Below are 12374 nucleotides of genomic sequence, written 5' to 3'. Positions count from 1 at the left end.
TTATTATTATTTTTTTTATTATTATTATTTTATTATTATTATTTGTTATTATTTGTTATTATTATTGTTATTATTTTTTGTATGCGTGTTTAGTTCAGTCTGTCTTGTTGTGGATGTTCTGGGTATCCAATCCCTCAAACTTGACAAATTATAAATTAAAAAAAATAAAAAAATTTAGAAAAAGAAATTCAAAAGAAAGAATGGTACAAGGACCCGAATCCTAGAGGGTAAAAAACATCTAGAACATGGTAAATTTTGCACGATGTGTCCGCTTTTAAGGTCTCATGTTGTCCTCTTTTTCTTGTTTTTGTACAGAGGCGCAGAAGCAGGACTGGCCCATGGAGAACTTCCTGATGATCGTGGTGGGGGCGGCGGCCGGCGGTCTTCTTCTCCTCATGCTCGTCGTCATCATCAGCGTGACCTGCCACCACAAACGCAGCAACCAGAAGCTCAAGAGGGAACTCACCGAGAAGAAGTACGTACGCGTCACGCTCCCGCTTAACACGCCCGACGCATAAACGCTCAGAGTCAGATAAGAAGGTTTAGAGGAACACTACAATGACGTCTTTTTTATCAAATTAGACAAATTATAACACACAAATTAATAGGCAATTTATAAAAAAGGAAAAACAAAAGAAAACAAGGACATGTAGATGAAGAAAACCGGGACATTTTTTCAGTTTTTCTAGATTTTGTCAGAGTTATTATCGCCAACAACATCTCCCGTCCACATCTTCCAAAACTCAAAATGCTCAAAATGAAGCGGTAGTTTTCAAGTTACTGTAAAATAAAAATAAATAATATCCGGGGCGTTTATTTGTTTCAATCACAATAACCGAAATATGGTGATGTCGTATCGTCAAAGTTCTCACAATAATATCGTGGACCATCACAATATATCGAATTACAAGTCTCTTTGATTAAATTGAGAGTTTTGGTGCAGAAATAGATAAAAAAAAAGACAGAGGGAACTACATAGACCATGATCCTTTGCTCCATTTCAGTGCAGACGACAAGAAGAAATAACAGTTCTAACACTTTTAACTCTTAGTTCTTTGGATTAAGTCTTGTCGAGGCATTTTTAGAGGAAAAAGAAGAATTTTAACAGTTTTGTTCGCAGCTTCCACAAAATATCGCAATAAATATCGTACCGTGAGATGTATATCGTGAAAATATCGCACCGAGATAGTGTACCGAGACAGTATCGCGGTTTCTCATAACTGGGATACTGTCTTATTCGGGAAACTAGAAACCGGGATACTCAAAAACCCAATCATAACCGGGACACTGATGTGCAGGTAAACACACTCAGTGATCGTAGCTGCTTCCTCCCACTTGCCAAACTGAAGTAATATTACCAAAACTTCTAAAAACTGCTTCCATTTTTTTTATTTCGTAAGAGGAAAGTTGTGGCAAAGAGGCGAGGAAAGGCCGGGGACGAGGCGGCAGGAATCGTGCCCACGAGGTCGACAAAGTAGACGCCAGGAGATCGGATAAAAACTGTAAAAAACTGTAACTTATAGAATTTATTTTGCCAGTTTTGTCCGCGTGAGATTTTTGTGAGGAAGGAATTAATTTCCTGCCCAAAATTGTAGCCTAAGTGTCCTGGGTCACATTTGAAAAATCAGATCTGTGTGGTTCAGACTGTCAATAAAAGATCAGATACAGGAACATAGAAGCCAAAAAAACGGATTTGGGTCACTTCAGGCTGCAGTCTGAACGCAGACTAAGTCTACGTTCAACTGCAGGACTTAACTCTCAATTCCATTTTTTTGTGAAATCCAATGTTTTTTCGAGGTCGTTCACATTTCCAGTTAAATGTGACTTGTGTGTGACTCCAGTGTGAACTTTAAAAGTGTCCCACATGTGACACTGGAGACACCCGACGTCAACCGCAGCGAGCGTCTCTGTGTTTACAGAAGTTGTCCAAACATGGACGCAGCATCGAGCACCTGGAGATTTTAAAGTTCCTCTCGTACCGGAGCCAGAACATGAACAACTTGAACAAAGAAGGACGAGGTTTTTGGTCGTGGTGTTTAGGATGTGGAGACGTAGCTGGAGTGGATGTGCTTCACTTCAGTCACACAGAGTTCATTATCAATTTCACCTACTCAGCGATATTTGTGGCTTTTGAAACGTGTAGGTGATAATCTGTGTATCGTTCATTCATTTGTTTTCTATATAAAACCAAAAATAGAAAAACGAAAAAACAACAGTTTTCTTCATTATTTGTCTCCAAAACCAAAATGAAAAAAACAGATAATGATTAGTTTTTTCAGTTTTCGATTTTGTGTTTAAATGAAAGAATGGAAAAAATTGATAACAACCGTTTCCCGTTACGTGACTTCATGACTGCGAACCGAACTTTTTGCACTGCATACAGACTGACCGGAGGCCCGCTCTGGTCCCGGCTGATCCCGTCTGGTCCTGGTCTGGTCCCGACTGGTCCATTTGAACCAAAAGCTCTTAGTTCGGTTCGTTTTCGTTGGTGTGAAAGCGTCAGTCGGATGTTTTGCTCCACCTCAGAACCAGCCGTGGTTCTTGAGCGTGGAGACTGGAGCAGCCCGTCCGGACCTGTAGTCCACAAGAACATTCTCACTTTCCCCGGAAACCAGCGCGCAGATGATGACACAGAACCGCTCGGACCACTGGTCTCAGTTCCGCTCTGGTCCCGCTCTGTTTCGGACCTGATCAGTCCTGGTTCCTACGCGGTGCAAAATTCCGGCATCACAGTCACTGAGTCACGTAAACAAAAAAAAATATTATCCGTTTTTTCCCATTTTCATTTAAACACAAAATTGAAAAACTGAAAAAATGACATTATCTGTTTTTAATTTTGGTTTTGGAGACAAATAATGAAAGAAAACTGTTGTTTTTTCGTTTCTATTTTTGGTTTTATATTGAAAAACGAATGAACGAACGAACACGTATTGTGGATGAATGCACTTTGGCCGTTCAGACTGAAGTCACATGTTAAAGATCAGATATGTACTCAGTTTCAGGAGCACATATCCAAGTTCCTGGGTCACATTGAAAAAATCTGATCTGTGTCGTTCAGATGAACATTAAAAAGATCAGATACAGGAATATGGGTGGGCGATATATCGATATTTTAAATATATCGAGATAGTTTTTAAACTCGATATGAATTGACATATCGTATATATCGATATAATGCTAGATTAAATTTGATTTCGCCGCTTCACTTGTTTATCTTCTTTCTCGTCGCCTCCACCTCCCTGATTTGTGTCGCTCATGTCTCCTTCTCTCCCACTGTCGTCTGAACGCCCAAGTTGGTGCCAGTGAAAAGCTTCAAGCACCACGAACCTTTTCATCATTTACAGACAAAACCACCAGCAGCACATCTTCATGTTCCACTGAGTCGCGTCCTTTAGCCCGAAAGAAGCTGAACGAGTTGAGCTGCGTGAGAAGAGCTGTTTATGCAAATGAGCCATGAGCTTAAGTTTCGTTTCTGTAAAATGTAAAACACACGTGCGCAACAACTGCATTAAACACATTATTATCTCAAACAGGCTGATGTGGCTCTACAGTCCTTATGCTTATATATTGTAAAGTTTAGTCATGTAAAGTTTATTTATGCAGATATTTTAATTAATAATCTGCTGCAGTGTCACTTGTACAACAGTGTTTTAAACGTTGGGTTTGATCTGCAGTGGATTGTGGGATTAAACCTCAGATCCTGACGCTGGATAATAACATGGATCTGTTGAAATAAGGAACATCCTGTTTCTTCTGCTAAATGAGCTCATGGTTCTGTTCTGGTTTGGATAACAGAGTTAATACAAAAGATGACTTGTGTTGAGTTGTTATTATGATGAAAAGAAGAAAATATGTTTACTTTATTTACAGTTAAATTATATTTATGTAATTTTTTTTGTAATCTTAAATGTTCCTGTATGAACTGCTGACCTCTTACACTTCAATTAAAAAAAAAAGACCTTGTGGAATTTGGCAGATTTGTTTTTGCAGTTTTCAGTTTTAGGGGTTATTTTTTCTTGAACATATATGGAGATGTATATATATATATATCGTATATCGAGATATAGCAAAATATATCGAGATATATTTTTTGATCCATATCGCCCAGACCAATACAGGAACATAGGGGCCAAAAAATCTGATTTGGGTCACTTCAAGCTGCAGTCTGAATGTTTATTTATCTAAACATTCTGCGCTCTGTTGTCATGGCGACGCAGAAATACTCATAAATACTCAGAATCAGATAAGTGGGTTTAGAGGAAATGCGAGTGACACTTCTGAAATGACCTCAGTGTTTTTATATTTGTGCGAGCGCTGCAGAGTGGATCATCATCTGAACTCATTCTCAGTTTGAGCCATTAACAAACCGCAAAGGCTGCAGTTCTTTTTTTGTTTTTTTTTTAAATATCGTCATTTCCTCGACAAATGATCCTGCGTAAAAACTGTTGAGCTCATAGTTTAGATTCTTGTTTTTGAATCGAATCGAGTCAAATTCTGGTTGGAAAAATTGCAATCTGACGCTTTTCGTCTTCATAATCCGTGTGTCATTCGTTTGTTTGTTTTTCAAAATAAAACCAAAAATAAGAAAATGAAAAAACAACAATTTTTAATCATTATTTGTCTCCAAAAACGATTCGCTTTTTTTTCAGTTTCCCGTTTCCGTGACTTAAACTGCAGTGCCGGACTAAACCAGGACTAAAACCAGGACTAAACCAGGACTAAACCAGGACTAAACCAGGACTAAAGGACTAAACCAGCAGGACTAAACCAGGACTAAACCAGGACTAACCAGGACTAAACCAGGACTAACCAGGACTAAACCAGGTCTAAACCAGGACTAAACCAGGACTAACCCAGGTCTAAACCAGGACTAAACCAGGACTGAACCAGGACTGAACCAGGACTAAACCAGGACTAAACCAGGACTTAAACCAGGACTAAACCAGGACTAAACCAGGACTGAACCAGGACTAAAAACCAGGTCTAAACAGGACTGAACCAGGTCTAAACCAGGACTAAACCAGGACTAAACCAGGACTAAACCAGGACTAAACCAGGAAACTGACCAGGACTAAACCAGACTAAACCAGGACTGAACCAGGTCTAAAACCAGGACTAAACCAGGACTAAACCAGGACTAAACCAGGACTGAACCAGGACTAAACCAGGACTAAACCCAGGACTAAACCAGGACTAAAGGACTAAACCAGGACTAAACCAGGACTAACCAGGACTAACAGGACTAAACCAGGATAAACCAGGTCTAAACCAGGACTAAACCAGGACTAAAACCAGGACTCTAAACCAGGACTCTAAACCAGGACTAAACCAGGTCTAAACCAGGACTAAACCAGGACTAAACCAGGACTAAACCAGGACTAAAACCAGGACTAAACCAGGTCTAAACCAGACTAAACCAGTCTAAACCAGGACTAAACCAGGACTAAACCAGGTCTAAACCAGGTCTAAAACCAGGTCTAAACCAGAAACCAGTAAACTAGGAACCAACTAAACCAGGTCTAAACCAGGTCTAAACCAGGTCTAAACCAGGTCTAAAACCAGGTCTAAAACCAGGTCTAAACCAGGAACTAAACCAGGACTAAACCAAACTAAACCAGGTCTAACCAGGTCTAAAACCAGGTCTAAACCAGGGTCTAAACCAGTCTAAACCAGGTCTAAACCAGACTGGTCTAAACCAGGACTAAACCAGGTCTAAAACTAAACAGGTCTAAACCAGGTCTAAAACCAGGACTAAACCAGGACTAAACCAGGTCTAAACCAGGACTAAACCAGGTGTAAAAGAGGAAATGACATTAGAACAGATCATCAAACGGTGTCATCTGAGACCTTTAACTCTCATCTGTCGTGTTTTCATGTTTATCAAATTCTCGTGGTAAATATTTGTCATCGTTTCACACGACTGAAGACGTGACGGTTTGTGGGAAAAAAAAGTGACAGGAAGTCGCGATGACACGGAAAACTCCAGACAAAACGACCACGCGATTCACAAGGAAGATGTTTCTGACAGACCTGGTTTAGACCTGGTTTAGACCTGGTTTAGACCTGGTTTAGACCTGGTTTAGACCTGGTTTAGACCTGGTTTAGACCTGGTTTAGACCTGGTTTAGACCTGGTTTAGTCCTGGTTTAGACCTGGTTTAGTCCTGGTTTAGTCCTGGTTTAGACCTGTTTAGTCCTGGGTTAGACCTGGTTTTAGACCTGGTGGTTTAGACCTGGTTTAGTCCTGGTTTTAGACCTGGTTTAGACCTGGTTTTTAGTCCTGGTTTAGACCTGGTTTAGTCCTGGTTTAGACCTGGTTTAGACCTGGTTTAGACCTGGTTTAGACCTGGTTTAGAGACCTGGTTTAGACCTGGTTTAGACCTGGTTTTAGTCCTGGTTTTAGAACCTGGTTTAGACCTTTTAGGTTTAGACCTGGTTTTAGTCCTGGTTTAGACCTGGTTTAGACCTGGTTTAGACCTGGTTTTAGACCTGGTTTTAGACCTGGTTTAGACCTGGTTTAGTTTAGACCTGGTTTAGACCTGTTTAGACCTGGTTTTAGACCTGGTTTAGACCTGGTTTAGTCCTGGTTTAGACCTGGTTTAGTCCTGGTTTAGACCTGGTTTAGACCTGGTTTAGACCTGGTTTAGTCCTGGTTTAGAACCTGGTTTTAGACCTGGTTTAGTCCTGGTTTAGTCCTGGTTTAGACCTGTTTAGTGGTTTAGACCTGGTTTAGTCCTGGTTTAGACCTGGTTTAGCCTGGTTTAGACCTGGTTTAGTCCTGGTTTAGACCTGGTTTAGACCTGGTTTTAGACCTGGTTTAGACCTGGTTTAGACCTGGTTTAGTCCTGGTTTAGACCTGGTTTAGTCCTGGTTTAGACCTGGGTTTAGACCTGGTTTAGTCCTGGTTTAGTCCTGGTTTAGACCTGGTTTAGACCTGGTTTAGTCCTGGTTTAGTCCTGGTTTAGACCTGGTTTAGACCTGGTTTAGACCTGGTTTAGACCTGGTTTAGACCTGGTTTAGTGTCTGTCAATGACTCGTGTAGAAATATTAGTCAAATTAACCACCAAGACAAAACACGTCCAGATGAGTTTTGTTCACACGTCGTTGACAGAGTAAAGGTGTCGTGTGTTTTTGTGCGTCTCGTCGGAGCTGTTGTGTAATAAACACGTTTCGGTGCTTGTTTACTTTATGGTTGCAACATACTTATGGAATTACCAGGACACATGTCACAACTTCTGCCCGAGTCCAACCACAAAATCCAATTATAAACTTATAAACCAGAATTTATAAACTACCAACCAATCAGAAAAGTCAAAGTCTTGTTGGAAACATTGCAATTCGATGCTTTTTGCAAATCGTTCGGTCTTCACAATCCGTGTGTCGTTTGTTCGTTTTTCAAAATAAAAACGAAAATAAGAAAAAGAAAATTCGTTATTTGTCTCCAAAACCAAAATGAAAGATTTGTTTTTTTCAGTTTTTTTTTCAGTTTCCGTGACTTAAACTGAAATGCCGGATTTTTGCGCCGCATACAAACTGAACCAGGACTAAAACAGGACTAAAACCAGGACTAAACCAGGACTAAACCAGGACTAAACCAGGACTAAACCAGGACTGAACTAAACCAGGACTAAACCAGGACTTAAACCAGGACTGAAACCAGGACTAAACCAGGACTAAAACAGAAACCAGGACTAAACCAGGACTAAACAGGACTAACTAACCAGGACTAAACTAAACCAGGACTGAACCAGGACTAAACCAGGACTTAAAACAGGACTAAACCAGAACTGAACCAGGACTGAAACCAGGACTAAACCAGGACTAAAACAACAGGACTACTAACCAGGACTAAACAGGACTAAACAGAAACTAAACCAGGACTAAAACAGAACTAACCAGGACTAAAACAGAACTGAACCAGGACCAGGACTAAACCAGGACTAACCAGAAACCAGGACTAAAACAGGATAAAACAGAACTGAACCAGGACTAAACCAGGTCTAAAAACTGTGACATCACAAGGTGGAACATTTTGAGTTTTGGAGATGTAAACAGACTAATGATAAAAAGTTACTCAACAAAACACAACTCCAGCTCTGTTTTTGACGAGGAAACAACATTAAAACAAGACTTAAACAGGGTTCCCACGGTCATGGAAATCCTGGAAAGTCATGGAAATTGAAATTGTCATTGTCCAAGCCTGAAAACATCATGGATTTTTGTAAATTCACTGAAAGTTTTGGAAAAGTCATGCAATTTTAGTCTCTCTTTCACAGCGTTCTCATTAGAGTGTTTCTGATTATTTGTGAACTTCTGCATCTTTTGTTTAAAAGAGACGACAATAAACGCACTGACAGGATTTAGAATGTTTAAAAACTATAATCCCAAACCATAAAGTGAGTGGAAAGAGTTAATATTTCAGATTTAAACCTAAAAGTCTGATCAATTCTGCACATGTAGGAGCCGTAAAGTCATGGAAAATCCACTTTAGCTCATGAAAAAGTCACGGAATGGTAACACAGGACCTTGAATTTCATTATTATTTATTTTTGTGTATTTTCATCTTACGTGTGTGTGTGTGTGTGTGTTTTGTGACAGGCAGGAGATCAGCACTCTCTCTCGTCAGGCCTCGATCAGGAGGATGAACTCGGTCAGCACAGACGCCCGAGGAGCGGTACGTCTCACAAACACCAAAACGAATTTAACGGATTATTCACTTAAACACAACCGATCGGATTAAAAACTGCCCAGGGACGACAGGGACGACAACCTGGTACAAAACATCTCTCAAATGTCTCATTAAATAAATAAATAAGGGTTCGGTCAAGCGGTAACGGAGGGAAACAGGCAGATTTTTGACATTCAAATGTCTCTTATTCAGAAACTAGAGGAACTATTGAAATAAGTAAAGTATCAGAATGTAGGAAAGAGTTACACTCCAACAGGGTCAAGTTAAACCTGTGAGATTCTTTCAAGTTCAAGACAAAAAATTAAAAAACTCATGTCGGTAACGGAGGGAATGAAATATGCAGCACTTTTTGGGCAATAAATCCAAACAGTGATAACTCTTGGTTCTCACTTACATATCCTTAACAAACTGGTTTGAATATTTGCTTCATATAGTTTTCTACCATATGGTACAAGATTAGGTACTTTTACTTTTTGAGTAACGAGATTTTTTTATTAAGAAAGGTCATGGTAACGGAGGGAAAATTGTACAAACAAGTAGAAGGTGCAGGATTTTACATAATTTGTCGCTTTTTTCTTCTGAAAACTTTAATATTACTTCAAAATGAAAAGAAACTGTTTCTATAAAATATGTCAGTCCTTCCAAGCTAATTTTTATCATTTTAAAATATATTTTTTTTTAAATCATGTCCCTTCATCAACAGTTCAAAGATGGAATAACACAAGATATGATGAAATACATCCATTTATTTACATGATTTTTGGGTCTTTGAAATTTGGGAAATAATTTTTGTTCCATGTTTCATACATGGTCTGTTTAAAACATATGGAACTTTAGAACCAAAAATGGTACAGAAAAAAGGTCAACAGTTTCATAAACTAGAGTACATATGTATCTGTTCAATACATTTTTATATCAGATGCATTAACTTGAATTTTTGGCCTTGTTGTTTACTTCTGCTTGACCGGATCCATATGCAAGAAAATTTGGTTCTTGAGCCGATCTGACAGACGTGACATACAGACGAAGCCTGATGAAGAGCACAGTTTTTGTTGATGTTCTGTTTTGTTGATGTTCTGTTTTGTTGATGTTCTGTTTTGTTGATGTTCTGTTTTGTTGATGTTCTGTTTTGTTGATGTTCTGTTTTGTTGATGTTCTGTTTTGTTGATGTTCTGTTTTGTTGATGTTCTGTTTTGTTGATGTTCTGTTTTGTTGATGTTCTGTGTTGTTGATGTTCTGTGTTGTTGATGTTCTGTTTTGCTGATGTTCTGTTTTGTTGATGTTCTGTTTTGTTGATGTTCTGTGTTGTTGATGTTCTGTTTTGTTGATGTTCTGTTTTGTTGATGTTCTGTGTTGTTGATGTTCTGTTTTGTTGATGTTCTGTGTTGTTGATGTTCTGTTTTGTTGATGTTCTGTGTTGTTGATGTTCTGTTTTGTTGATGTTCTGTTTGTGTGTTCTGTGTTGATGTTCTGTGTTGCTGATGTTCTGTGTTGTGATGTTCTGTTTTGTTGATGTTCTGTTTGATGTTCTGTTTTGTTGATGTTCTGTGTTGTGTGTTCTGTGTTGTTGATGTTCTGTTTTGTTGTTGTGTTCTGTGTTGTTGATGTTCTGTGTTGTTGATGTTCTGTTTTGTTGATGTTCTGTGTTGCTGATGTTCTGTGTTGTTGATGTTCTGTTTTGTTGATGTTCTGTGTTGCTGTGTTTCTGTTGTTGATGTTCTGTTTTGTTGATGTTCTGTTTGTTGTGTTGGTTCTGATGTTCTGTTGTTTCTGTTGTGATGTTCTGTTTTGTTGATGTTCTGTGTTGTGTGTTCTGTTTTGATGTTCTGTGTTGTGATGTTCTGTGTTTGTTGATGTTCTTTTGTTGATTTCTGTTTTTGTTGTTATGTTCTGTGTTGTTGATGTTCTGTTTTGTTGATGTTCTTGTTTGTGATGTTCTGTTTTGTTGATGTTCTGTGTTGTGATGTTCTGTGTTGTGATGTTCTGTGTTGTTGATGTTCTGTTTTGTGATGTTCTGTTTTGTTTGATGTTCTGTGTTGTTTTGTTGATGTTCTGTTTTGTTGTTGATGTTTTGTTTTGTTGATGTTCTGTGTTGTTGATGTTCTGTGTTGTTGATGTTCTGTGTTATGTTGATGTTCTGTGTTGTTTCTGTGTTGTTGATGTTCTGTTTTGTTGATGTTCTGTGTTGTTGATGTTCTGTTTGTTTGAATGTTCTGTTTGTTGATGTTCTGTGTTGTTGATGTTCTGTGTTGTTTGATGTTCTGTGTTGTTGTGATGTTCTGTTTTGTTGATGTTCTGTGTTGTTGATGTTCTGTGTTGTTGATGTTCTGTTTTGTTGATGTTCTGTTTTGTTGATGTTCTGTGTTGTTGATGTTCTGTTTTGTTGATGTTCTGTTTTGTTGATGTTCTGTGTTGTTGATGTTCTGTGTTGTTGATGTTCTGTGTTGCTGATGTTCTGTTTTGTTGATGTTCTGTATTGTTGATGTTCTGTTTTGTTGATGTTCTGTTTTGTTTGATGTTCTGTGTTGTTGTTGATGTTCTGTGTTGTGATGTTCTGTTTTGTTGATGTTCTGTTTTTGTTTGTTGATGTTCTGTTGTTGTTGATGTTCTGTGTTTGTTTGATGTTCTGTTTCTGTTTGATGTTCTGTGTTGTTGTTGTTGATGTTCTGTTTTGTTGATGTTCTGTGTTGTTGATGTTCTGTTTTGTTGATGTTCTGTTTGTTGATGTTCTGTGTTGTTGATGTTCTGTTTTGTTGATGTTCTGTGTTGTTGATGTTCTGTGTTGCTGATGTTCTGTGTTGTTGATGTTCTGTTTTGTTGATGTTCTGTTTTGTTGATGTTCTGTTTTGTTGATGTTCTGTTTTGTTGATGTTCTGTTTTGTTGATGTTCTGTTTTGTTGATGTTCTGTTTTGTTGATGTTCTGTGTTGTTGATGTTCTGTGTTGTTGATGTTCTGTGTTGTTGATGTTCTGTTTTGTTGATGTTCTGTGTTGTTGATGTTCTGTGTTTGTTGATGTTCTGTTGTTGCTGATTTCTGTTTTGTTGATGTTCTGTGTTGTTGATGTTCTGTTTTTTGTTGATGTTCTGTGTTGTTGATGTTCTGTGTTTTGTTGATGTTCTGTTTTGTTGATGTTCTGTGTTGTTGATGTTCTGTTTTGTTGATGTTCTGTTTTGTTGATGTTCTGTGTTGTTGATGTTCTGTTTTGTTGATGTTCTGTGTTGCTGATGTGGCGGCTGCTCTTGTGCTTACAGACGGAGGAGAACATCCCGCTGCGGGTGGAGGGCACCCTGAGGACCAGCCTGTCGTCCCTCGGGGTCAGTCTCTATGTAACTGTGCATGTGGGCCCGGGGCCGGGGAGAGAGGCTTTACTGTCTGCATGCCAATCAGCCAAGTTCTGAGCCGCCCTCTGAGCTGCATGCCCCAGTCTCAATGTAGTGCATCCATTTTTATTTTTGTCTAATAGTGCAGTTTTTTACAAAGCTATAATTATTTTTTATTTAATTTTATTTATTTATTTAGATTATTTATTTGATTTATTTATTTAATTTAGTTATTATTATTATTTATTTATTTATTTATTTTGTTTTTATCCTATTAAAATTTTTATACAGATGATCGATCCATTCAAAGTCATTTCAGCACTTGGCATTACAGTGCAAAAAATAAAATCCAGTCAAGTTAAGATG

The 12374-nt window shown here is 38.5% G+C and overlaps 1 protein-coding gene across 1 annotated transcript in view; it reads left to right on the top strand.

Annotated features, from left to right (window-relative positions):
• The window catches only part of nectin4a (nectin cell adhesion molecule 4a), a 102612-nt gene that overhangs the window by 69083 nt on the left and 21155 nt on the right, over nucleotides 1-12374 (top strand). Inside the window, exons 7-9 of the mRNA XM_055156695.1 lie at nucleotides 316-475; nucleotides 8597-8672; nucleotides 11940-12002. Of these exons, the coding sequence (XP_055012670.1) occupies nucleotides 316-475; nucleotides 8597-8672; nucleotides 11940-12002 (299 nt within the window). The remainder of the gene's footprint in view (nucleotides 1-315; nucleotides 476-8596; nucleotides 8673-11939; nucleotides 12003-12374) is intronic.

Source organism: Boleophthalmus pectinirostris, unplaced genomic scaffold, assembly GCF_026225935.1.
Source record: "Boleophthalmus pectinirostris isolate CB_2022bp ecotype Guang Dong unplaced genomic scaffold, ASM2622593v1 HiC_scaffold_20, whole genome shotgun sequence".
Classification (NCBI taxonomy): Eukaryota; Metazoa; Chordata; class Actinopteri; order Gobiiformes; family Gobiidae; genus Boleophthalmus; species Boleophthalmus pectinirostris.
The sequence above is the reverse complement of the archived record's forward strand: the minus strand, read 5'-3'. Positions and strand labels throughout refer to the sequence as shown.